The sequence below is a fragment of the Acinonyx jubatus genome, chromosome A2, assembly GCF_027475565.1.
Source record: "Acinonyx jubatus isolate Ajub_Pintada_27869175 chromosome A2, VMU_Ajub_asm_v1.0, whole genome shotgun sequence".
NCBI classification, from domain to species: Eukaryota; Metazoa; Chordata; class Mammalia; order Carnivora; family Felidae; genus Acinonyx; species Acinonyx jubatus.
In genome coordinates, this window is record NC_069383.1 from 53,036,318 (window position 1) to 53,063,813 (window position 27,496).

General features: G+C 38.5%; 1 protein-coding gene and 1 long non-coding RNA gene across 3 annotated transcripts in view; one reads left to right on the forward strand and one right to left on the reverse strand.

Moving 5' to 3' along the window:
- Positions 1-7,325: 7,325 nt before the first annotated feature.
- NUP42 (nucleoporin 42) lies at positions 7,326-25,545 on the reverse strand. Of its 2 annotated transcripts, none has more exons than XM_015080523.3 (7): positions 25,333-25,545; positions 22,900-23,128; positions 19,735-19,829; positions 13,151-13,227; positions 12,329-12,415; positions 9,952-10,036; positions 7,326-8,734 (listed from the first exon to the last, which is right to left on the reverse strand). In XM_015080523.3, the coding sequence occupies exons 1-7, from the start codon at positions 25,442-25,444 to the stop codon at positions 8,166-8,168; spliced, it is 1,254 nt and encodes a 417-aa protein (XP_014936009.1). In that variant the 5' UTR covers positions 25,445-25,545; the 3' UTR covers positions 7,326-8,165. The 2 variants fall into 2 exon arrangements, with proteins under 2 accessions (XP_014936009.1, XP_053074282.1); XM_053218307.1 differs by lacking the exon at positions 25,333-25,545 and adding an exon at positions 24,791-25,117 and having other exon boundaries at positions 7,912-8,734.
- Positions 25,200-27,496, forward strand: part of LOC128314769 (uncharacterized) — a 45,769-nt gene continuing 43,472 nt past the window's right edge. Inside the window, exon 1 of the long non-coding RNA XR_008296801.1 lies at positions 25,200-25,882. This is a non-coding gene — a long non-coding RNA (uncharacterized LOC128314769). The remainder of the gene's footprint in view (positions 25,883-27,496) is intronic.

The following is a 27,496-nucleotide window of genomic DNA, read 5'->3' on the forward strand; positions in this document are numbered from 1 at the left end:
TGTCAGCCCAGAGCCTGACGCGGGGCTGAAACTCACGGACTGTGAGATCACGACCTGAGCCGAAGTCAGACGCTTAACCGACTGAGCCACCCAGGCACCCCCCAAAAAATTTAAAAATTAATGAAACATAAAATAAGGTAGCAGGAAGAAAAGAAGGATAAAACAGCCATAAGATAGGCAGAACACAATGAAGAAAATGGCAATAGTAACTCCTTCCCTGTCAGCAATTACTTTATAGGTAAAGGGATTTTAGATGTACCAACTGAAAGACACAGATTGGTTGAATGGGTAAGAAACAAGATCCAATTAATATACTGTCTACAAGAGATACATTTTATATCTAAAGGCACCATAGGCTAAAAGTGAAAGGTTGGAAAAAGATATTTTATGCAAACAGGAAGCTGAAAATAGCAGGGGAGGCCATATTTAGACAAAATAGCCTTTAAGACAAAAACTATCACACAATACAAAAAAAGGACATTATATAATGCTAACAGGGTCAATTCACCAGGAAGATAAAACAATTATAATATATATTCCCCTAACATTAGGGGTCCCAAATATATGAAGCAAACATTGACAGAACTGAAGGAAGAAATAGACAGCAAGACAATATTAGGAGATTTCATACTCCACTTTCATTTATGGATACAACAACCAGACAGAAGATCAGTAAGAAAACAGAGGACTTGAACAACACTATCAACCAACTGGACCTAAGAGATAGACATAGAACAGTTAACAGAAGAAGAATACATATTCTTTTGAAGTGCACATGGACATTCTCTAAGGTATACCACATTAGGCCACAAAACAAGTTTTTTTAAAATATATATATATATATATATATATATATATATATATATATATATATACTTATGTTTACTTATTTTTGGGAGAGAGAGAGAGAGAGAGAGAGAGAGAGAGGCAGGCAGAGTGCAAGCCGGGAAGGGACAGAGAGAGAGGGAGACACAGACTCCAAAGCAGGCTCCAGACTCCGAGCTGTCAGCAGAGCCCAATGTGGGGCTCAAACACACAAACCGCAAGATCATGACTTGAGCCAAAGTCAGATGCTTTAACTGTCTGAGCCACCCAGGTGCCTGAGGCCACATAACAAGTTTTAGCAAATATAAGAAGACTGAAATTATACAAAGTATATTCTCTGACCACAATGGAATAAAACTAGAAATCAATAGAAGGAAAATCCACGTATATGTGGAAATTAAACAATGTTCTTAATGAATGGGTTAAAGAAAAAAATCACAAGGGAACTTAGAAAATATGTAGAGACAAATGAAAACAAACACAACATACTCAAGCTTATGGGATGCACAAAAACAGTACTAGGAGGGAATTTTATAATGGTAAGTGCTTACATTAAAAAAGATCTTGGGGCACCTGGATGGCTCAGTCAGTTGAGCGTCTGACTTTGGCTCAGGTCATGATCTCGCAGTTCATGAGTTCAAGCCCCACGTCAGGCTCTGTGCTGACAGCTCAGAGCCTGGAGCCTGCTTTGGAGTCTGTGTCTTCCTCTCTCTCCACCCTAACCCCACACGTGCTCTCTCTGCCTCTCAAAAATAAAGAAAACTAATAATAATTAAAAAAAAAGATCTCAAATCAATAGCCTAACTTTACACCTTGAGGAGACAAAGAACAAACTGAATCTAAATTTAGAAGAAAGAAAGAAAGAAATAATAAAGATTAGAGCAGAGGCAAATGAAATAGAGAACAGAAAAATAAAAGAAAAAAATCAATGAAACCAAAAGTTGGTGTGTTATGGACTGAATGTTTCTGTTTCTCCTCAAATTCATATATTGAAGCCCTAATCCCCAATGCAATAGTATATGGAGGTCGGGCCTTTTGGAGGTAATTAGATTTAGATGAGGTCATGAGGATGGGAACCTCATGTTGGGATTTATGGGCTCCCTCTTCTTAGAGGGAGAGAGAGAGAGAAATCTCTGTCTTCATGCACACGCACCAAGAAAAGGCCGTGTGAGCACACAACAAGAAGGCAACTATCTGCAAGCCAGGAAGTGGGTTCTCACCAGCACCTGATCATGCTGGTACCTTGGGCTTTCAGCTTCCAGAACTGTGAGAAATGCCTGTTTTTTAAAGCCACCTAGTCTATGATATTTTATGGTAGCTTGAGCAGACTAAGATATTGTCTTTTGAAAAGATTGACAAAATTAACAAAGCCCTAGCTAGACTAAGAAAAAGAGATAGAAGACTAAAATAACTAAAACTAGAATTGAAACTGTGGGTATAACTGATACCACAGAAATTAAAAGGATTATAAGAGACTACTATGAATAATTCTAAAACAACAAATTGGATAACCTAGAAGAATTGGATAAACTCCCAGAAACAACCAGCCTACCAAGACCAAATCATAAAGAAATAAAAAATCTAAACAGACCTATAACTGGTATGGAGATTCCAGCAGTAATCAAACACCTCCTAACCAGGACCAGATGACTCACTGAAGGATTCTACCAAACATTTAAAGAGTTAACACCAATCCTCCTCACAACCTTCCAAAGAATTGAAGAAGAGGAAACACTTCCAAACTCATTCTATGAAGCCAGCATTATTCTGATATCAAACCTAGGTAAAGACACAAGCAAATAAAACTGTAGAAAAATATTCCTGATGAGTAACAATGTAAAAATACTCAATAAAATACGAGTAAACCGAACTAAACAGCACACTAAAAGGATTATACACTATAATCAAATGGGATTTACATGTGGAATGCAAGAATGGCTCAATAATAAAAAAATCAATGTAACACACTACATTAACAAATGTAGGACAAAATCCACATGACTATCTCAACTGATGCAGAAAAAGCATTTGACAAAATATAATACTCTTTCATGATAAAAACACTCAAAACTAGGAGTAAAAGGAAACTACCTCAACAGTGAATACATATCATACTCAACCATGAAAGACTAAAAGTTTTTCCTCTAAGATCAGAAAAAAGGCCGGGGTGCCTGGGTGGCTCAGTTGGTTGAGTGGCCAGCTTCGGCTCAGGTCATGATCTCACAGTTCGTGAGTTCGAGCCCTGCGTCGGGCTCTGTGCTCGCAGCTCAGAGCCTGGCACCTGCTTCAGTTTCTGTGTCTCCCTTTTTCTTTGCCCCATCCCCACTCATGCTCTGTCTCTCTCCGTCTTAAAAATAAAACATTTAAAAAAAAAAAAAAGAAACAAGGCAAAGATGCCTCCTTTTAGGGCGTCTGGGTGGCTCAGTAGGTTAAACATCTGACTTCAGCTCAGGTCATGATCTCATGGCTCATGAGTATGAGCCCTGCATCAGGCTCAGAGCCTGAAGCCTGCTTCAGATTCTGTGTCTCCCTCTACCTTTCTCTCTCTGCCATTCCCCTGCTAGCACTCTGTCTCTCTCTCTCTCAAAAATAAACTTAAAAAATATTTTTAAAAAAGGTGCCTCCTTTCAACACTACTATTCAACATAGTATTAGAATTGCTAGCCAAAGCAATTAGACAAAAAAAATAAAAGGTACCTAAATTGGAAAGGAAAAAAGTAAAATTATCTCTGCTCACAGATTATTTGATCTTATATGTACAAAACCTTAAACACTCAACACACACACACACACACACACACACACACACACACACACACAAACTGTTACAATTAATAATTTCAGCAAAGGGGCACCTGGATGACTTGTCGGTTGAGCTCTTGATTTTGGCTCAGGTCATGATCTCATGGTTTGTGAGGTCAAACCCTGAGTCAGGCTCTGTGCTGACAGTGTGGAGACTGCTTGGGATTCTCTCTCTCTCTCTCTCTCTCTCTCTCTCTCTCTCTGCCCCTCCCCCCACTTCCGTTTATTCTCTCTCAAAATAAATAAACTTAAAAAAATTTTCAGCAAAGTAGCAGGATACAAAGTCAACACAAAAATCAGTTACATTTATATACACTAGCAATAATTAATACAAAGAGGAAATGAAGAAAATAATCCCATTTACTATGGCATCAATATTTAGGAATAAACATATCCAAGGAGGTAAAAGACTTGTACACTCAAAACTATAAAGCATTGCTAAAGAAAAGAAAGAAAATACAAATGAATAGAGACATCCCATGTTTATGGAATGGGAAACTTAATACACTTAAAATATACATACTATCCAAAGTGATGTAAATATTCAATGCAATCTATATTAAATCCCAATGGCATATATATATGTATATTTTTATATACATGTATACATACATACATGTATGTATATGTGTGTGTGTGTGTATATACTTTTTTTTTTTTTTTTTGCAGAGGTAGGAAAAAATCCTAAAATTTATATGGAATCTTAAAGTATCCCAAATATACAAAACAATCTTGAAAAAGAACAAAACTGGCAGCCTCACAGTTCCTGATTTTAAAGCATAACACAATGCAACACTAATGAGACAGTTTGGTACTGGTATAAAGGCAGATGTATTGACCAACGAAACAGAATGGAGCCCAGAAGCAAACTCTTGCATATATATACCCAAATAATTTTTGACACAGGTGCTAAGACTACAAAATGGGGAATAGACAGTCTTTTCAACAAATGGTATTGGGAAACCTGGATATCCACATGCAAAAAAAATGAAATTGGACTCTTACCTTACACCATATATATTAATTTAAACAGATTAAATACCTAAATGTAAGACCTAGAACTATATAATTCCTAGATGAAAACATAGGAAAAATCTTCATGACACTGGAGTTGGCAATGGTCTCTTGAATATGATAACAAAAGCACAGACAAAAGAAGCAAAAATAGACAAATGGGACTACATCAAACGAAAAAACTTCCATCTGTCCAAGGAAACAATCAAGAGAGTGAAAAGGCAATCTATGAAATAAGAGAAAATATCTGTAAATCATATATCTGATAAAGGGTTAATATACAGACTATATAGAGAATTTCTACAACTCAAGAAGAAAACAGATAACTGGATTAAAAAATTGGCAAAGGACTTAAATAGACGCTTCTCCAAAGAAAATATACAGATGGCCAAGAAGCAACTGAAAAGATGCTCAATATCACAAATCACAAGAGAAATGCAAATCAGAACAACAATAAGATATCACCTCACACCCATTAGGATGGCTACTATCAAAACAAGAAACTAAGTGTTGGAGAGGATGTGGAGAAATTGGAACTCTGCTGGGAATGTAAAATGGTGCAGCTGCTGTGAAAAGTGGTGTAGAGGTTCCTCAACACACTAAACATAAGAGTTGCATTGACTTATCAATTCCCCATCTAGAAATATATCCAGAAGAATTTAAAGCAGGATCTCAATGAGATATTTGCACACCCGTGTTCATTGCAGCATTATTACAGTAGCTTCCATTGGGTGGAAGCAACCCAAATCCCATCAACAGATGAATGGTTAAAGAAAATGCGGTTCATACAAACAATGGGATAGTTTCAAGTGTGGCAAGATGAAAGAGATCTAGAGATCTGTTGCACAACAATGTGAATGTTGTACACACCACCTAACACTACTATACACTTAAAAATAGTTAAGATGATAAATTTAATATTGTGAATTTTTTTTACAGTAATAAATCTGAGCTATTATGAACTTTCAGGCTTTCCTCTCCCTATGAATATACAATTTCCCCCTAAAATGGACCACATTATACATACTATTTTATAATAGGCTTTTGTCCATTGACTACAGAAGAAAGTCTTTTCCAAGTTATTCTCTATCTTTTAGGTCATTTAAGTTTATTTGAGAGAGACAGAGACAGAGGGGGAGGGGACAGAGAAAGGGAGAGAGAGAATCCCGCGCAGGTTCTGCACTGTCAGCGCAGAGCCCCATGCAGGGCATGAATTTATGAAACTGTGAGATCATGACCTGAGCTGAAACTGAGAGTCGGATGCTTAGCCAACTGAGCCACCCAAGTACCCCTCTTTTAGGCCATTTAGAAAGGCTGTCTAGTATTGTTGGACACTAGACTGAATTATTTTATTCTTGTGAATAATAGTGTGTAGCTAAATCATGTTATGCCTTTTGAACAGTGATAATCTCAGCTTTTTTTCTCTCCTTTTCTAATCAGCTCTCAGCTATTAGACTTCTAATCTGTGATCAGACAACCAAGCTGGTTAAATAAGTTTACTTGTAATAAAACCTTATTTGCAATTCTGTAATTTGCTCCCATCCTGGGTAAACAGGGACAGCCATTGCAGCAGCTGTGAAGGGAGGTGGATTTTGCTTATTTGGGGGTGTACCTTCCAGTTAGACCAGCTCACCCAGAATTGGTTCCTGCCTTACTGAATAAATCTAGATGGTAGCACATGCTCTTGGGGTTGCTTTTTCCCTTCCACTCACTCTCAGGGTCTTGAAATTCAATCTACCTGGCCACCACCTCATTGGTACCTGTTTCTATTTTCTGAAGCACTGCTGCCTCTTAGCCAGGTCTAAGCTGGCCTTCTTTGACTCCTGATACTGGCATGCACGCACACTGCTGGTTTCTACTGTGTAAACATCTTTGCTTTAGTTCCTCACACTGTTAAGTAACCCATAGCACTTCTTTGTGCTTTTTGACAGCAGCACTATTTGACAATCTTGAATCTCATTAAGTTCACCACACCGTGTGTGGGGGTGGGGGAGGTGAGAACGTGTGCGTGAAAGCACATAAAATACACTTCAGCAATTACAACAGAACTCCCAAATCACATATTACTGAGTAGTGTATATGCAACTAGATAGGCCCCTGTTTCCTAAATTTGCTTGTAGAATCTCATGAAACACTTGGTAAAAAACACATTCCCAGGTCTAGCCCTGTGGATATGTATTATTCTGGATATATAATTTAACAAACACCTCAGGTAATCCTTCTCATCAGGCAAATTTAGAAACACTAGACCCTTAACCTGCATCCTCAGAGCCTCCAGGACACTGGGAAGTTCAGCTGGGACCCATGGGAGACTGGTAAGTCTGGTAGCACAGGGTTCATTCCATTAGGGTAGGAAATTCCTGGCGTCATCTGTAAGTTGGAATAAACACTGAAAAGTCTTTAGAGCTTGAGGCCAAAGCAGAAACTTAGGATCTATTTACCATTTCTACACCAAGAATGGTTCCAAACATATACCCCTTGGCTATAGATTCTATCCCAAATTTTGGGTTTCCAGAAGTGTTAGCTGGGAGTCATATAGTTCTTTGAAAGAAGTGGATCCTCTGAGGACTGAATGCTTTGCATATGTGCTAAAATCATTTGGGGTGCCTTTTATTAGGTAAGATTCTGTTTTCACTTATATCAGCTCAACACCAGATCTATGTCACGTAACTGCTCTTGTAGTGCTAGCTATGTCCTTCTGGAGGCTTGAGGGAGGAGCACAGAACTCTGATACATATGCCTCAACTCATGACAAGTCTTTGGCTTCTTGTGTCAACTGTACATAAGAGATAGAAGCATTCCTCTCTCCATCTAAGGACACAGGGATACCCAACATGTATGAGAATTCCAAGAGAAGCTCACTAGAGCTGGTGAATCTTGACCCCACCACAGACACTATTTATTCACATGAGACCACAATTTCCATTTCTCTTACAATCCTGGGCCCATTTAAGAATTTGCCTAAAACTGATGAAGAATACTCAAATAGTGGCCCATGAGAAAGTTAAAACTGAGGGGGAAACAAAATTATGAGGGGAAAATGTCTCCACAGACCTGAAAAATACATTTTTGCCCTTTAAAAACTTATTTCTCTTTAAGAGAATTTTAACATAAAGGAAAGTGATGTTACTGATGTTTATTTGGTAAATAAGCTACATATTTAAGCATTTTTTTCCCCTAATGGCTTTAGGAAAGATCTCCTTCCTAAAAAAAAAAATGTTTACAGGTAAACCTTTAAAGGGTATGACAGTAAAGTGATGTAGAATTCAGTGCACACTGACAGTTTTTCCAGTTCCATTCATAATTAAAGTAAAAAAAAAAAAACAAAAAAAAAACCTCTTGAGTATTTTTTATGAAAAAAATATTGAATTTCAAAACCCCTGAAGTTACTATTGAAAGCTTATATTCCTTAAACGTATATATGTACATATATATGTATATATTTGAACCACTCAGAGAAATTATATATGAACCACTCAAAATAACTTTAAGAGCTGTTCTTTTCTGTATTTAAAATTGTCCTTTCAAATATTTAGAAGTTCCACAGGTGGTGGCTTTAATGGAATTTTTCCCAGAGTAAATTTCTTGGATTGAAACTGCTCCAGTTCTTCTGCTGTTAGTTGATCCTTGGGTGTGAATAACACATTATCTGTTGTGATGCTGCCATTTGAGACTGGTAAAGAGGTGGATATGCTGCTATTTCCAAAGGTGTCACTGGATGACTTGGAAAAAGCACTGTGAGAATGTGAGCCTAGATTACCAAAACCAGCCACAGAATTGCCACTTCCAAAGGCTGGGGCTCCAACAGAGCCTGCTGCCATGGGAGCTGGAAATCCTGAAAATCCAGGTGATCCAAAACCGGAAGCTACAGGACTTTTAAAAGAAAATGAAGCAGCAGATGTGATTGCAGGTTTCCCAAATCCAAATGTTGGAGTGGAAGTAGTGATGACAGAACTGGCAGGGGGTGCAGCTCCAAACGCTGGAGTATTCCCAAACACAGAAGGACTTCCAGAAGCGGCAGAGGCAAATCCAGAGCTTGGTTTAAAACTAAAATTCTGAGCATTAGCACTGCTGCTGTTATGCACTGGAAAACCTACAAAAACCAGAAAAAGGAAAAAATAACCTATGATAAGTCAGAAAATGTAACCATATTAACCACCCCTCCTTTTTTTCTTATTTCTGCCATGTTTGAATGTTGAGAAGCTTTATTGGAAAAAGTGAAAAGAAGAAGCTAGAACAAACCCATTAAAACCCTGTCGTCCTGTCTTTCTGCTGTACTGATCTCATTTGTACCATGATTATCCACACTCATGGAAACAGCTTTGAGAAACCTCTGGGATTAGGAGGTGGACTTTCGCTTTCTGTGCTCGTGTGCCCCAAGTAAATCAGCTATATCCATTATCAAAGAAGTAACTCTTTCCTCAGCTATATTCTTTTATTTAAAAATTTTTTAATTTAAAAAGATATTTATTTTGGGGAGGGGGGACAGAGAAAGAGACAGAGAGACAGAGATGGAGAGAGAGAATCCCAAGCAGGCCCCATGCTGTCAGTGCAGAGACAAACGCAGGATGTGATCTCACCAACCGCAAGATCACGACCTGAGCCAAAACCAAGAGTCAGATGCTTAACCGCCTGAGTCACCCAGGCGCGCCAGCTATATTCTTTTAAGCAAATACAGAGTGGTCACTTCATCTCAGTTTCCTCCTGTATAGATTCTCAAGCCCCTTCCAGCTCTCAACTAAGATGAATATGATGAAATCATACTCTAATAATCGACATCTCTAGTTTTTGCCTAAATTTTTCCTGAGTTGCCATTTTTTGCATACTTTTTATGACAGTTGAAACCCTCAGTCCTAATTTGCATTTTTATTTGTCTCTAAGAACCATTGTTCACCTGTGTCCTAACTTAAAAAATTTGTCCTTTAAACTAAAAAAAAACCAAAAACAAAAAGTGACACAGTATTGCCACGTGAGACAATACTATGCTGTTATACACAGTGAAAAGAAGGTCCTCAATTGTGGTGCTGCTACAACAGTTACTATGTATTCCTATAATACTTTTGAAAAGACTCCTAAAATACACTTTGAAAGCTTGAGCCATAGGGTCTTTCAAAAAACATGCTCCATCTGACCTCCATTTCACAAATGACTGATGAGCCAAATTCTTTGAAACTCCATTATGGAAGACAGTAGAATCTGCAATGCAATGGTAATTTAATGTCCCTTAACACACCTTCAGACTTTATGATCTGAAACCTCTAAAATCCTGTTTCCAAAATGGATAAAGTCTTGCATCACTTTATCATTTACCTGGTGGCCCAAATGTTATTCCTCGCATACTGCCAAATCCAAATGTAGCTGCTGCTTGATTTACTCCACCCTTTACATCTGAGAGCTGTAAAAAAAAAAAAAAAAAAAAAGCAGGCAAATAATAAATTAGTTGATGAATAATTCTCAATTCACAGCCAAATTAAATTTTAAAAATGTGCACTTACCAGGCGCATGGGTGGCTCAGTTGGTTGAGCATCCGACTTCAGCTCAGGTCATGATCTCATGTTCTGTGAGTTTGAGCACCGCATTGGGTTCTGTGTGAACAGCTAGCTCAGAGCCTGGAGCCTGCTTGGGCCTGTGTTTCCCTCTCTCTCTGCGCACCGCCCCCCCCCCCCCCCAACTTTCTCTCAAAAATGAATAAACGTTAAAAAAATTTTTTTAAATGTGCACTTAAAAATGTTTACCATAGAAAAATGCCCACAATATGAATACGCATAGGAAAAAATGGACTAATTTCAATGAGTTAAGAGCAACTCATGAATTATGAGTGATGAATTATGGGTGATTTTAATTTTACTTATGTTTCTAAAATACTTTCTAAATTTCTTCAATGAATTTATATTAAAATCAGAAAAAAAAATTTAATAATACATTTTAATGACCAGGTTGATTATCAAAAAATCTAGACTTCAGGCAAAGGGCCTTTGGAGGCTACCTAGTCTACTTATTCTGATGCCTGAACTGAATTGATTCACAATTACATAATTAAAAACTTACTACTAAAATCTATTGAACATTTCCTATTCCTTGAAAATACTTTATGTTCTTACTATTTTCTACTCTAGAAATGTCTTTCATCTCTGCATAGTGAAATCTCAATCTCCCTTTCTTTTATTTTATTTTTAAGTTTTATTTATTTAAGTGATCTCTACACCCAATGTAGGTTCAAACTCATGACCCTGAGATCAAGAGTCGGATGCTCTACTGACTGAACCAGCCAGGCACTCCTTTAAAATCCCTTTCAAGGAACTTTTCCCTTACTCCTTACCTCCAAGAAGTTTTTCCTAACTTACTCAAACAGATATAATTTCTCTTATTTGGAAGCCTCAATAGCATTTTCTAAAAATCAATTTCATTGAGGTATAGTTTATACGCAATAAAATGCATCCATCGTATATATGTATTTCAGTGAGTTTTGACAAACTTCTAGTCACCACCACAATCAAGATTTAGAACATTTCCATCACCTCTAAAAGTTCCCTTGTGTTTTTTTCAGTCAACTCTCTCCCAAATGCTAGGTACAGGGAAGAACTCATCTCCTATCACTATAGATGAGGTTTGTTTTCTTTAGTGTTTCATATAAACGGAATCACATAGTATGTACTTTTTTTTTTTTTTGGTCCAGCTTCTCTCCTTCAGTGTAATATTCATTAACAGGTAAACAGATAAACATATATTCATACACTGGATTAAAAGAATAAAGAATGAACTACTCATATATGCCAAGCCCACTGTGGGTGGGGCTGTCCAAGATCTTAACCTATGGAGGGGCACCTAGAAAAGTGGCAAAGAGCAAGGAACGTCTAACCCTGAGGGTAGTTGTGTAGTTCTTTGGACTCAGTTATCCCCTTTACATCAGTAATGGTGATGGTGGGCTACCTCTCATGTACGGACAGAATCCTTCAAGAAGTCCTACTAAACTTAAATGGCATTATAACAACTAAACGGTGGAGAAATTAGCTTACACAAGAGTCTGTTTAGGAAGTACATATTTAAGAAAGGGGTGGAGCACTGCAACTGTCACACAGTCATTTACTAAGTTAGGCAGTGACAACCATCATATCCTTTTTAGAAGGTAGAAATACAAATCGTCTGGGAAACTCTAAATATCTTATTTCAAAATAAGGTCCTTAAGAAGTTTTAATGGGAATAGAAACATCATAACTTTATTGACCAAGATAATGAATATGCTATCGTCAGGATCATGTATCTTTGGAGACAAGTGGGTATACATCTACTAAAGGCATTTCTATATAGGTCAGGGAATAGATGGTGAGTGTTTTCCAGTCACAAAAGCAAACAGTAGTCTAAATGTGTATTCAGATCATTTTTCAAAGCAATTTCTTTGTAAATGCTAATAACCTGGTATATTTGAATTTATGTAACATTTTCAAAACTAGACTACTTAAGTCAAAAACTTTACCCTAAGGAAAGCAAAGTTACCTGTACTTTTCTGACTGAGGAACAGAGAGAAAGCAATTCCAAGACTGTGATTTTAAATGAGACAATCCTGAGAATGTGTATCATAATTCTTGACAGAGAACTTTAGCTTTGCTTTCTAAATCCGAAGTGAAATTCTCTGCAAAAAAAGTAATAGATAAGACACTTCCCTGTAGAAAACTCTCCCAATACTCACCGAAGCTATGTTAGCCGATGTATTTAGATTTTTCAGTTCATTTACTCTGTTTCTCCACTGATTTATTAACTGTTGGAGGGAATTTAGCTAAAGAGAGAAGACAGAAAAATAATCAGTCAATTCTGAGTGTTTAGTCTCTCTAACTTCATGTCTTTATTTGCTAAAATCACAAGTTTAGAAAACATTTTTATGGCCCATTACTCGTACAATTTGCCCAAGATGTTCCAGCTATAGTTCCCTCCCTGTTCTCTAAAACCTTGTGTCACCTGGTTTAGAATTTCAAGTAATGTGGCAGCACAGAGGTAGTTCTATCTGGATGGGAACAAACATGTATACTAGTTGAAATGCATGATCATGACCGTAGACAACACAAAAATACACTTTATGTCATTTCTTTTAAGCACTAACTTATTGAAGTCCAGCTTTTTTATTTTTTGATATCTCATATGTGAGAATGTTAATCCGTACCACAGACTGTGTCTTATTTCACTGCTTTTCTAGAATTCATCATGGTGTCTGTACCTAATAGATGCTCCATAAGTGTCAAATGATGAAAGGGTCTGACTTCTAGGACTGATCACTGGATAATTTGCAAGAAAAATAGTGACATTCCTAGTTATATAGTCAAAATATATTATTACCATTTTAGATAACCAACCAATTTCAAAGAAAGTAATTTAGAAAATAAAAATAGCCTTGTCTTGAGAAAAATTATTAGACCTCATCCACTTTGCCAATGTACAAGCAAGCCACTACAAACAGAGAAGACTATAATTAACAGCTAATCTGGTATTAAGGTAGATGAATAGGAAACAAACTTACATAACTCTGTAAGTTATTGCTGGTTAAGTAGTTATGGTATTCAAGCCTCAATTCCTCTGGTGAAATGTCTGTAAAACCTGAAGTGAGGAATCAATTGGAATCTTTAAAATAAATACCAGTACTTTTGATAGTATAGTAAAGCTAGAAGTCCTAGACAAGAATATATGCTAATGTTGATCATAAGAAAATTTTCATAATCATAAGGAAAAATTTCAAAGCCTATATGTTTAATAACATGTAAGATTAAAATAAAATATAGTTGTATATTTGATCTTTAAAGGGGGAAATTTTCTAAAGATAAATGGAGTGTAAGGAATAATACAAGAGTTAACTACATATACATTCAAATTTCTGTCTAAAATAATATTCTGCATGCCAGAAACTATAATAAGCAAAATTAAAAGGCAAATGGAAAACAGTAACTTTAACATATATGACAGGAAAAGAGCTAATGTCAATGTGTAAACAGCACTTACAAATCCATAGGACAAACAAATAGGAGCAAACATAAGAAACAGGCAATTCACAAAAAAATTCAAATAGCCAGTAAGTAAGTGAAATAAAAAAGTTCAGTTTAGGGGCACCTGGGGGGCTCAGTCAGTTGAGCATCCAACTCTTGGTTTCTGCTCAGGTCATGATCTCAATTGGTAAGTTTGGGCCCCACATAGGGCTCTGTGCTAACAGTGTGGAGCCTGCTTGGGATTCTCTCTCTCCCTCTCTCTGCCCTTCCCTGACTTGCTCTCTTTGTCCCTCTCTCAAAATAAATGACTAACTTAAAAAAAAATTCTTTAAAAAAAAAGTTCAATTTAAAAATACAACTTAAAATACAGATAAGATACTTTACTTAATGGCAAAAATTAAAAATGGATGGTATTTATTGTTAGTAAGGGTGTGGTAAAATTGACATTCTCCTAAATTGCCTTTAAGGGAACCAGAAAGGCACTTTTCTAGGAGGACAATTGTCAGTACGTGTCAAATGCCTTAAATATGTACCTTCTGTCCTTAATAGAATTTCTAAGATTTAACCTCAGAAAATAATCAGACCTATAATCAAAGAGTTTTATGTATGAAGGTGTTCATTCTAGTATTTTTAGTAATAGAGACAAACTGAAAACAACAAAGTAGAATACAAAACTAGATTATGGTCCTAATTATATATATACAAACAGGAAATATGGTTGTGTGTGCATATTTTGAAAGGAATAATCTGAAATATTATAGTTATCTTTGTGACACCAGGTGATCTTTATTTTATTTATGGATTTCTGTGTTTTTCAAGTTTTCTATGGCAACAGCTGTAAATTTATAATTAGGAAACTTTTTAAGAAAGGAAAAACAACATTCAGGATATTTCCTACAGAGAATTACTTGTAACCCTGATATCATTAACTCCATGGACTTCTACACCCCAGAATAAAGAAAAGACTAAATGTTCAAATTAGAACCTTGGATTCCCTCTAACAACTTGTCGTTATACCATCTTTAATAACTGTTCAGGCCAAAAAACCTAGGAATCTCCTTGTATTTATCTCTTTCCCCACATCTAATTAATCAGCATCCTGCCAGTTCTAATTCCAAAACGCACTACGAATTTGACCAATTCTGTCTCCACTGCTAGTGATTCTAACCCAGTCAGTCACCAGCATTTGTCTCCTAACTCATCTCCTTGCCACTATTTTAGTTTTCACCCCACAGCACTCCCTACAGACCACTTCTTTCATACAACAGTCCGACTGAGTTTTTTCTAATCAGATCATGTCCTTCTGCTTAAAGCTCCACATGGCTGTCCTGTACAGTTAGTCCAACATGATCTGGCTCTTGGCTGACTCTATGGCCTTATGTCCTATTACTCTTTCTCTCATTCACTCTCCTCCAGGGGTTCTGGCCTCACTTGTCTTCAAACTTGCCAATCTTGCTCCTACAAGGGTCTATGCACTAGCTATTCCTACTGCCAGGAATGCTTTCCCCAAATCTTCCCATAAGAGACACCTTCTTCTCACTTAGGACTCCGCTCCAATCCTGCTTTGTAAGAATGGATAACTTACTCTAAAGAAAAACTGTCCCTCCAGTTACTTTATCCTCCTTCCAGCTGTTCCTCATCTGAACCACAGAACACAGAAAATTATCTGAGTGACTATTTTCACAGTTATCCCAAGGGGGTAAAAAAGCAGTATCATTTTAGATGCATAGAGAGTTAATTCATTACAACTGATGTCTAAGAACAGTTCTCCAACTTTTTGGTCTCAAAACCCATTTATATTCTTAAAAATCATTAACAATGCCAAAGAGCTTTTGCTTATATAGGTTATAATATACATATTTACCATATTTAAAATGAAAAATAAGAAATAATAGAACATACTTATTAATTCACATAAAAAAAAGAAACCAATTACATATCAACATAAATGAAAAAACTATTTTTCAAGCAAAAAATAAAAATTTAGTGAGATGAGTGGCACTGTTTTATGTTTGTAAATTTTTTTTGCATACTTTAATGTAAAAATATTTTATTGCTAAAAAATGCTAACCCTCTTCTGAGCTTTCAGTGAGTCATCATCTCTTTGCTGATGGAGGGACTGTTTGTACATTTTTTTAATGTTTGATTTTAAGAGAAGACTGCTGGATTATTATATCTACTTCTACATTCAGTCTGTTGCAATATACTACCTGACTGAAGTGTATGAAGAAAATCTGTTCTAACACAGATAGGGAGTTGGGAAGGAGGACTTTAATAATCTTTTCAGGTAATTGTGGTGTTAGGTTCTTACAAGTTTAGCTATAATGTAAATTTAAGCCTTAATATTAATTAACTTTTTGTATTATTATATTAAATCCAGTGGTTTATCTTGTGCTTAGAATGAATTTTTCAGCCATGCATGTTTTTATAACATGGTACATTGTCATTTAGAAACTACTGGTTCATTGAGTCATCTAGAACTTTCAAATATTGCCACATGCCATTTTATAATATCAAAAAACTCTTATTTGTTAATGTCACTGTCCATCTCATCAGAAGAGACTTAAAGAGATATTTAAGTCATCAAGCTGACAGTGGCAGAAAACAGTTTTCCATAATTCTAATTCTCACATGAAAGTTGAATTTTGTCACTGGCAATAAACAGTTGTTTTCTTTGAAGCAACAAACTCACTCCATTTGTTTTTTTAGAAAATGCTGCCAAATTCCTAAGTCTAGATAACCATAGCTGTCATTCTTTCAAGTAAAAACGGTCTATGGAAAAAGTGGCTGGTTCAGCTCACAACTCAAAGGATCACTCGTGTCTTCCCTCAAGGAAGATAACCATCATATCTGAGTACGTGGCAGAAGCATTTCATGTGTGCTTCTCATTTTGTCACACAGATTAAAAAAAGTGTGCATACAGGACACCTGGGTGGCTCAGTCAGTTGAGCATCTGACTTTTGATTTCAGCTCAGGTCATGATCCCAGGGTCATGGGATGGAGCCCCACATGCTGCTCAGTGCTGAGTGTGGAGCCTGCTTGATTTGTTCTCTGTCTCTGTCTCTCTCTCTCTCTAAAAAATAGTGTGGGGCGCCTGGGTGGCTCAGTTGGTTAAGTGACTGACTTCGGCTCAGGTCATGATCTTGCAGTTCATGAGCTTAAGCCCCACGTTGGGTTCTGTGCTCACAGCTCGGAGCCTGGAGCCTGCTTCAGATTCTGTGTCTCCCCCTCTGTCTCTGCCCCTGCCCCACTCACATTCTGTCTCTCTCTCTCTTTCAAAAATAAACATTAAAAAAAAATTTTTTTTAAGGTGTACACTCAAGGGTCGTGATTAATAAAATCAGTATTTTTACCTCTTCATCAAAAACTTTAAGTGAAAATGGCATTAAAAAGTTTTTTTTATTGGGGTGCCTGGCTGGCTTGGTCAGAAGAGCATGTGACTTTTGACCTCAGGGTCCGGAGTTCAAGTCCCATGTTAGGTGTAGAGATTACTTATAAAAATTAAAAAAAAAATTTTTTTTTATTGACTACTGTAGTCTGCTAGTACAGTTATATTGCCTCTGCCTTGATTCATGCTAAGATACAAGGAGTTTGACCCACCAATGCTTTTGCACCAACAGTGCAAATGTCAAGAGTGAAATGGCAATTAATGTCTTGGTATTATTATGAAAATATTTTTGAATTTGTAGAGCCTTTCAAAAATTTTTTAAAATTTATTTTTATTTTTTTTTAAAGTTTATTTTTGAGAGAGAGAGAGAGAGAGTGCAGGGAAGGGGCAGAGAGAGAGAGAGAGAGAGAGCACGAGGGAGGATCTGAAGTGGGCTCCATGCTGACACAGAGAGCCTAATGTGGGGCTTGAACTCACATACCTTGAGATCATGACCTGAGCCAAAGTTGGACGCTTAACCAACTAAGCCACCCAGGCGCTCCTGTAGAGGCTTTTTATAAAAAGTTTGACAGAAAGCATGTGTGTGCGCACTCAAGTACAAGTGAGAAGGGGAGGGGCAGGGGGAGAAGGAGAGAGAGAATCTCAAGCAGGCTCTATGCTGTCAGCACAGAGCCCACTGTGGGGCTGGATCTCACAAACTGTGAGATCATAACCTGAGCCCAAATCAACAGTTGGACGCTCAACTGACTGAGCCACCTAGGCACCCCAAATTTGTACAACCTTTAAAAGGGTCTCAGGAATAGGGCTGACAGATTTAGCAAATAATACAGGATGCCCAGGGGTGTCTGGGTGGCTCAGTTGATTGTTTGACTTCGGCTCAGGTCATGATCTCACAGTTCGAGAGTTCAAAGCCTGCACTGGGCTCCCTGCTGTCAACGCAGAGTCCACTTCAGATCCTCTGTCCTCACCACCCCCACCTCTCCCCCGTGCACAAGCACTCTCTCTCTCTCTCTCTCTCTCTCTCTCTCTCTCAAAATAAACATTAAAAAAAATGCAGGATGCCCAGTTAAATCTCAATGTCAGATATATAACAAATACTATTTTAGTATAAGTATGTCCTAAATATTACATGGGATTTCATATACTAAAAATATTTTTTGTTTACCTAAATAAAAAAGAATTTAAATTTAACCGAGTGTCCCGTATTTTATCTGGCAATCCTACGTAGGAATCTATATTCCACAGTTTGAGAACCATTGCTTTAGGGCATTAGACATTAGGTTTAATTCCAAAATGATTAAAAAAGGTTCAGTACTTCTTTAATTTCTTTATAGAAAACACTATCTAAAACTATCTGATTTATTTGTATTATTTACTGTCTCCCTCCCTCAAGAACATAAGCTTTGTAAGCATGGGAGCTTGTCTATCCTGCTCATCACTATATTCTTAGAACTTAGAATAGGGCCTGGCACAAAGGAAATTCAGTAAATATTTTGTTGAACAGCTGAGTGAATAAATAACTAAGGACTGGTGTGACAAATGCTCAGAGGGAATAAGCAAGCAGAGCTGAGACAGAGTAGGGATCCCAGAGTTCTGAGGGATTGCAGGGGCTCTCATCTGCGAGGTACTTGCTATTTACTCAACAGCACAGAGGGCCCAGGACCACCCAAAATAGGATTAGAAAAGTGTGGTGCTCTAGGTTTGAGTTCAGAAAGGGCTTAGGGACTATGCACAAAAGAAAACAGGGAGGAAAAAGGGTATTCTAAAGAAATGCTATCCCTGTAGCCAAGCTAAAGCTCTTTACCTTCACATGCTATCTCCAGAATAGGTCTCAACATGCTTTACAAAAAATAACTATCTTTGGAAGGAAATACAGGGAAGGGAGAAGAGAATCAGGCAGCCAAGGCCTTAATGACAAAAAGGATGTGAATCTTCTTAAAAAATTTTTTTTCAATGTTTTTATTTATTTTTGGGACAGAGAGAGACAGAGCATGAACGGGGGAGGGGCAGAGAGAGAGGGAGACACAGAATCGGAAACAGGCTCCAGGCTCCGAGCCATCAGCCCAGAGCCTGACGCGGGGCTCGAACTCACGGACCGCGAGATCGTGACCTGGCTAAAGTCCGACGCTTAACCGACTGCACCACCCAGGCGCCCCATGGATGTGAATCTTCTATTCACTGTTAGCAGCTAAGAGTTTTGAAAGTTGTACCTATAGGGAACCAAGAAGGCAGAGACTCTTTGGGGGCTTACAGAATTGGAATTGGGGTAGGTCCTGATTTCACTATTTTCCCATGAGAACTACATACTTTAAAAAAACTCTATCTTCTTTTAATTTTTTTTAATGTTTATTTATTTTTGACAGAAAGATACAGAGCATGAGCGGGGGAGGGGCAGAGAGAGAGGGAGACAAAGAATCCGAAGCAGGTTCCAGGCTCTGAGCTGTCAGCACAGACCCCGACGCGGGGCTCCAACTCACAGACCATGAGATCATGACCGGTCATGATCATAACCAGATGCTCAACCGACTGAGCCACTCAGGCGCCCCCTCAAAAAACTGTATCTTCTAATCTCTATCTCTGAATTATGAAGTTCCGCCAGAAAAATGGAATACTTTAAACAATGTCTAAACTCTCCTAACTGTAGCTAAGTTTGAGATTAGTTTATTAAGCATGACCTTCATTTTAGAAACTAAGAGTTATAAAACACAATTTATAAACATACAATTTCTCAATTACCTGAAATATTAGGCTTCTTTTTCACTGGCGAATAAACAGAAAACATCCACTGCCCTGATGATTCCCAAACTTCCATATCTTTTATAATTCCTTCTCTGGAAAAAAAAGAGAAAAGGAACTTTTTAATCTGCTTATTAAAATTTATTGTTTATAATTTTCAATGACTCAAATTTTAAATTATAGTAAACATATAATTTCAGATTTTTTCAATTGTATTTTCTGAAGAGTATTCTTTAAAGCAGAATTTATAGAATAAGAACTATATTTCATGATTTTAAATATTGTAATATTGGGGTGCCTGGGTGGCTCAGTTGGTTGAACATCTGACTCTTGGTTTGGGTCAGGTCATTATCCCAGGGTTGTGGGATTGAGCTGTGTTGGACTCCACACTGAGTGGGGAGTCTGCTTGGGATCCTCTATCTCTGTCTCTTCCCCTCCCTGTACCCCTCTCCTTTGCTCGAGCGCTCTTTAAAATAAAAAAAATTAGGGGCGCCTGGGTGGATCAGTCAGTGAAAGGTCTGACTGCAGTTCAGGCTATGATCTTGTGGTTCTTGGGTTCAAGCCCTGCATCGGGCTCTGTGCTGACAGCTCAGAGCCTGGAGCCTGCTTTAGATTTTGTGACTCCCTCTCTCTCTGCCCCTCCCCACTCATACTCTGTCTCTCTCTCTCTCTCTCTCAAAAATGAATAAACATTAAAAATGAAAATAGGGGGCACCTGCATGGCTCAGTCAGTTAAGCAGCCAACTTCAGCTCAGGTCATGATCTCATGGCTCGTGAGCTTAAGCCCTGTGTTGGCCTCTGTGCTGGCAACTCAGAGCCGGGAGCCTGCTCAGATTGTGTCTGCCTCTCTCCCTGCCCCTCTCCTGCTCAAACTCTGTGTCTCTCTCTCAACAATAAATAAATATTAAAAAATCATTTTAAAAAATTAAAACAAAAAAATATAATACCAAAAAAGTTTTGGTTTTCTAGTAAGCTGAACCATTAACCAATACATTTATTAAGTGAGAACTATCCAACTATACATATTTAAAGAACTAAAATACAATAAGATATACAATACTAACTTTAATCTTTCTTTGTTATCATAAACATCAACGGCCATTTAACTGGAAAAAGACACAAAGCACCATATGAGTAATACAGAACCATGACATTTTAATTTTATGTATGTATGTATGTATGTATTTGAAGTTTATTTATTTATTTTGAAAGAGAGAGAGAATGAGCAGAGGACGGGCAGAAACTCTGAGAGGGAAAGATAGAATCCCAAATAGGCTCTGTGCCATCAGTGAGGAGCCGATGTAGGGCTCAAACTCACGAACTGTTAGATTATGACCTGAGCTCAAACCTAGAGTCAGACACTTAACTGACCAAGGCATTCAGATGTCCCTTTATTTAATTTGTTAGAAAAAAAAATTTTTTTTAAGTAAGCTTCAAGCCCAGCGGGGAGCCCAATGCAGGGCTTGAACTCACTACCCTGAGATCAAGACCTGAACTGGGATCAAATCAGACACTTTAGCCACGTAAAGCCAGCGAGGCACCCAGGTGGCTCAGTCGGTTAAGCGGCCAACTTCGGCTCAGGTCCTGATCTCGCGGTCCGGTCCGTGAGTTCGAGCCCTGCGTCGGGCTCTGCTGACAGCTCGGAGCCTGGAGCCTGTTTCGGATTCTGTGTCTCCCTCTCTCTGCCCCTCCCCCGTTCATGCTCTCTCTCTGTCTCAAAAATAAATAAATGTTTAAAAAAATTAAAAAAAAAATAATAAAGTGGGCAGGATTTTAGAGACCATTTTGTTTAATTCTCATATTTTGCAGAACGGAAAACAGACCCATGTCCATATAGTTATTTTATTGGCAAAGGTGTGGACAGATTTGACTCTAAATTAAATGTTTCCCTTCACTATCCAAAAAGCTACAATTAATAAAATTTTAGCTATCACAGAATTTTAAATAATTTTTAAATTATTTTACAACATCAAATATAGGAAGGAAGGCTTTGTTTGCTCTTTTACCTTTTTTTAAAAAAAAATTTTTTTTTTCAACATTTATTTATTTTTGGGACAGAGAGAGACAGAGCATGAACGGGGGAGGGGCAGAGAGAGAGGGAGACACAGAATCGGAAACAGGCTCCAGGCTCTGAGCCATCAGCCCAGAGCCTGACGCGGGGCTTGAACTCATGGACCGCGAGATCGTGACCTGGCTGAAGTCGGACGCTCAACCGACTGCGCCACCCAGGCGCCCCTGCTCTTTTACCTTTAAAAAATCAATTGTATGTAGTACATGGCTCAAAATGTTTACCACTTGTTCTAATTTATTATGGGAAATAAAAGACTAACAAGTATATTTAAGTTCTGTCCTCAAGTGGGGAGCTGAGGCCAGTTACAGAGAGTCAGGGAATATTTTGGCACCAGTCATACATTCTACCATGATCAAGAAATCATAAGGAATATACTCCACAGTAATGAAGGAAATCAAATGAAATCAGTTTCAATGGGGTAGGTGAAATAAAAATTTTAGAAAGAAAAATGCCAGATGTTGTAAGTACCACCAAGATTACAAATAGCTTAAATTACCTCATACTTTGCAAAGACCTCATAATTTGCAACAAATTTAAACAGAACTACTTTAGAAAGATATTCACAATATAGTGTTAGCCATAGAAAAGTGGGAAAAAAAATTAGCCCTGAGAGTCACTGTACTGGTATAGTTAAGGTGACCAATATTTTTTTTAATTTTTACTTTAGAGAGAGAGAGTGTGTAAGTCAGGGAAAGGGAGAGAGGGAGAGAGGGGGGGAGAGAGGGAGAGAGAGAGAGAGAGAGAGAGAGAGAGAGAGAGAGAGAGAGAGAATCTCAAGCAGGCTCCACAGCGTGGAGCCTGATGTGGGGCTCAGTCCCATGACCCTGGGATCATGACCTGAGCTGAAATCCAGTTGGACGATCAACTGACTGAGCCACCCAGGTGCCCCAAGGTAGTACATTTTTAAGTGAAATAAAGTCTACTGTGACATATGCAAAATAGTTATCTCTGAGTGATAGGATCATGGGTGCTTTTTCTTCTTTTTGCTTATTCTGATTTTTTAATAATGTATTACTTCTTTTTTAAAGAAAATATTATAGGTACTTTTGAAAAAAATAAGCAAATGGGTAGTTTTTCTGAAGGCTTCCACTTACAGAAGTTTCTTTTCATCTTTCTGCTCATCAGAGCTGGGTGAAGCAAATGGATTCTGGGATAGTCCAAACCCCCTGTTCCTGCTATTTGAAGCTCCAGAATCCGAAGAACTGAAAGATGGCTTTTCTTGATCTCTGCTGCCCCCCCATGGTGTGGATTTGGAGAAGCTGGATGGCTGGATAACACTCGAGTATCTCTGGCTGGAGGGATTCCATCCACGTCTGTTACTACCTGAAAACAAACAAAACAATTTTATTGGCAACTCCTTTTTTAAAACTCTAAAAATTTAATTACATTTTGTCATATTATGTGCAGACATTATGCAAAGATTTAAGAAGCACATTTCCACTCATTTTAAATCACAAAATCCTTCATTTTTGATTTATATCTTTACTTGTAACCAACACATCATGTAATGGTCTAGTGGCATTTTTTGTTTGTTTGCTTAAAAAGGTTGAGAGGCCTGTAAATCCACAGAAAAATAATGATATATTACTAAGTTAAGATGATATAAGCTTATTAAATAAATAATTGCTTGATAATGGATTTAAGATCTATCTTAAATCATAAGCTCCTTCAGGATAAAAAGTTCTGTCTTTACCATTTTTTGCTCTCCTACTGGGCCCTTACACAGCAGTAAAGTCTGAAAAATGAACAATGTATTAAAGAGTTTGTTGAATATAAAAAATTAGATCCTACCCTCTGTCCTTGAATAGATGCTTAAATCTATTTGACTCCATCTTCCCTCTGGGAAAACACCATTACCCACCTCTCTTTCATAGGGAGATTATAATTTACATGTGAATAAAATGCATTGAGTTCTATTATGAGCAGATTCTAATATTTCATAATTATTGAAATGAGCCAAGAGGACTCTCTCCTCTCTCTGTATTTAAAAAAATCTTCTCACTTAAAGTACCTCATTTACTCATCACTTCCTAGTGGGGGCCAAGATAATTCACCTTGTTTTTGACTGAATTAGGAGATATGCCATGAAATATATTAAAAACTGGAGTGATGGGAGATATATTCCTTCTTGAAAATTCATCTCCCATTTCTAAAACTACTTAATAAAACCAATGAGAAAAAGGAGCAGATTGCTGGGCCAGATTCCTCATGTAAGGGTTAATGGTATTTTATTTTTCTGAAGTTTCAAATCCTTTGGGGGATGACACCCTTAAGAAATTCATTCTTTCTTTTGTATATAGCTTTTGGCCTTCACTTATTAATTCTAGAAGCATTCCTTTCTGGGAACTAAATACACTGTTTACTTAATGAGTTTCATTTACACTTTCTTCAACCATTAATCCATTCAACATTTATTTTTTAATTACTACATTTAGAGTGAGTCTTCAAAGAATGTCAAATATTAAGTGGTTTTTTTCTAGGAAATACACTCACATTTATCAAACCCCGAGTCATAATTTTTGGTTTGGAATATTCACTAGACTAATGGTGGGTGATGCAAAAGGACTGTCTCCAAGACGAGGAGGGATCAGACGTGAAACCACAATGCAACATGAAGAGTTGGATGAACAGTCCCACAAGAGGGAAGGGAAGGAAGAGTAGGAGAGGTGGTCAGCATCTTGTGACACTGTCAAGGGCTACTGTCAATCCTTAGAAAATAAAACCTAATTATTCATCTGAACTTTAAAACTTTGCATTGTAATATGGTTTCATTTTTGTTCCCTCCTCATCTTGAACACCATCCTTTCACATCATCCACGATTGGCTTAAATATTCCAAAAACTTTGACAATCACTAAGGCCCAGATAGTAGGTCAACGCGGTCCTCCACCCCCCTTCCCTCATAACTCACAGTTCTTAACTGGGCATCCCACCCTTCTAATTTTACCCCCAATGTTATGAACACGTACATTCACCTGGGGTATACCTTTGTAGCTATTATTAGATTTTGAAAGGAGTTTGCAACTTCTCCAAAGTTAAGAATCCAGGCTCTGACCCCAGTTGCTAGCCTCTCTCTGGAAAAAAGTTTGGTAAAAATTATATTTAAGGTGACAAGGGAAAAAAAGAAAGTACTCAGAAGGGTAGTAAAGCAAGGAGGCATCTGGGTCGACCTACACCAATTCTCCGGACCATTACCACCCACAGACAAGGTAGCTTTCCACGTACTCCCGACCTAAAAACTCATTGTTTCGCATTAGTAACAAAGGCCAAGTCCCTGTCTTCATCCCCTCAACAAAAAACAACCCAGGGACTAACAAGCTAATAAAAGCGTCGGAGAGAACCTGAACCCAGCCCGGTAGGCGGGGCTGAAGAGGGAACGACGCGAGGAACTCAGCGTCACCGGACTGGTGCATAGCGCCGCAAAGCCTAGTGGCGGGCCTCACGCCTGACGCCCGTTCCCAACCGGACGAGCCCCGGGCCAGGCCTTCCCCTAGTCGGCTACCGGCGTAGGACCGGGGAGAACGTCACCTGAGGGCTGTTGCTGCCGTCCCCCGCCCGCACCCCCGGCGCCGGGATGTTCGTTCCAGCACCGGTCTCCAAAGCGGCACCGGCCTTGAAGGAAGAATTGACAAATGGTCATAGCGACGGCGTCGCCCACGGAACGGTCTTCAGGCGGCACCCTCAGCGGAAGGAGAGCCCAATGCAACCACAGGTCCCACCCCCGCTACCGTGATGTCATCTTCTCGCGCCCCTTTCTCTCTTGTCCCGCCCTGGGATGAGAGGCGTGGGTTTTACCCAATAGGGTTTGAGAAGAACGGGGCGGCCCCCACTCACTGAGCTTGTCTTGGGAAAGCGGAATGTTTGGATGGTTAATGTGGAGAAAGAGGCGTGTTTGCGCGTGGTACTAGGCCTCCGACTTTAAGGGAGGCTTGAGGGTCGGACATGAGAAGAAAGCAGGTTAAGGAAACAGATCTTCAGCAAGGCCCTGGAGGACAGGAGTACTTGTAGTTTGAGAGACCGAGTCGTACTTTTCATTTCTGCTGTCGAGGAAGCAAAAATCTGCCCAGCCATTCATCAGGTGGGTAACACATAAAGCCAGTTATAAGGTTAACAGGAAACTGGTTCCTTCAAGGACAGACAGCAACTGAAAAGTATCATAACAACTCCTATAAAAGGAGAAAGTTAGTTGTTTAAAGTCCACATAAACACCGCTATTTGAAATTGTTTCCTTAAGAATGAAACATCCCACTCTTCCTTGGAGGAGCGAAGACAGAGAAGTAGCATCGATTTCTACCCAGGTGTGGAACTTAAGGTTCCTGAAAAGAACATTCCATATTTTTCTTAATTTTGTAGTTTCCAAGAAAACGACCCTACATCCACTTCTCAGTCCAGATTGGATGTTGATGCCTTTACACACAACTCTGCTTTGCTTTGAGCTTACCAAATTTTACCTAAAATCCATCTTCCCCACAAAATCCTACAACTGTCTTTTCCTTTGTATGGTGAGACACCCTACTCTCCCCCTGGTTCCCAGTCTGCTTGGTTGCAAGGAGGCAATGAATATGAATTTGTTGGAATACAGGTTTATCCCTGGTGGTTTAGGATGATTGGTCATAGTTCTTGCTCACATCTTTGGATTTTGAGTACAATGGAATCTACCAAAGCACTGGGAATAACTGGTACAACCTAGCTTATTTAAAGTAATCTCTAGGGGTGCCTGGGTGGCTCAGTGGGTTAGGTGTCGGACTTCGGCTCAGGTCATGATCTCAGTTTGTGAGTTTGAACCCCGTGCTGGCCTCTGTGCTAACAGCCTAGAGCCTGGAACCTGCTTCAGATTCTGGGTCTCCTTCTATTTCTGCCCCCACTTGTGCTCTGTCTCTCAAAAATAAATAAATGTAAAAAAAAAAAAAGTTTTAAAGTAATCTCTGTGCCCAACGTGGGGCTCAAACTCACGACCCCAAGATCAAGTCACATGCCCTTCTGACTGACTGAGCCAGCCAGGCACCCTAACCTAGTTTATTAAAAAAAAAAAATCTATTCAATTCACTTACTTTGAAACTTATTGAAGATTTACAAATACAGTATAAGAGACTATATTGCAGACTTGATGCCCCGTCACCCAAATAGTTCCTGTATTTCCTACAAAAACATTCTCCCACATAACCACAGTGCAGTCACCAAAATCAAGATGTTAATATTTATGTACTACTGGGGCACCCGGGTGGCTCAGTCGTTTGAGTATCTAACTTCAGCTCAGGTTTGTGAGTTCGAGCTCCGCATGGGGCCTACTGCTGTCAGCACAGAGCCCGCTTTGGATCTTCTGTTCCCCTCTTTGCCCCTACCCTGCTCATGCGCGTGCAACCTCTCAAAAATAAACACATTTATATTAAAAAAAAAAAAAGGATCCAGTTTAGAATCATTGTTGCCTTATTCATATTTCTTTAGTCGTCTTCATTCAGGAACATTTCCTCAGTATTTGCTTGATTTTCAAGAGCATAACACTATTAAAGACCTTAACACTACTTCAAGACCTTGATAGCTAGTTATTTGGTAGAAGTTCCTCAATGCAGATTTATCTGATGTTTTCTCAGGATTGGATTCAGATTGAGCATCTCTGGTAGGATTATCACAGAAATGAAGCCATGGTCTTCACATTGTACCCCCCAGATTGTGCACAATTTCAATTTGTCTC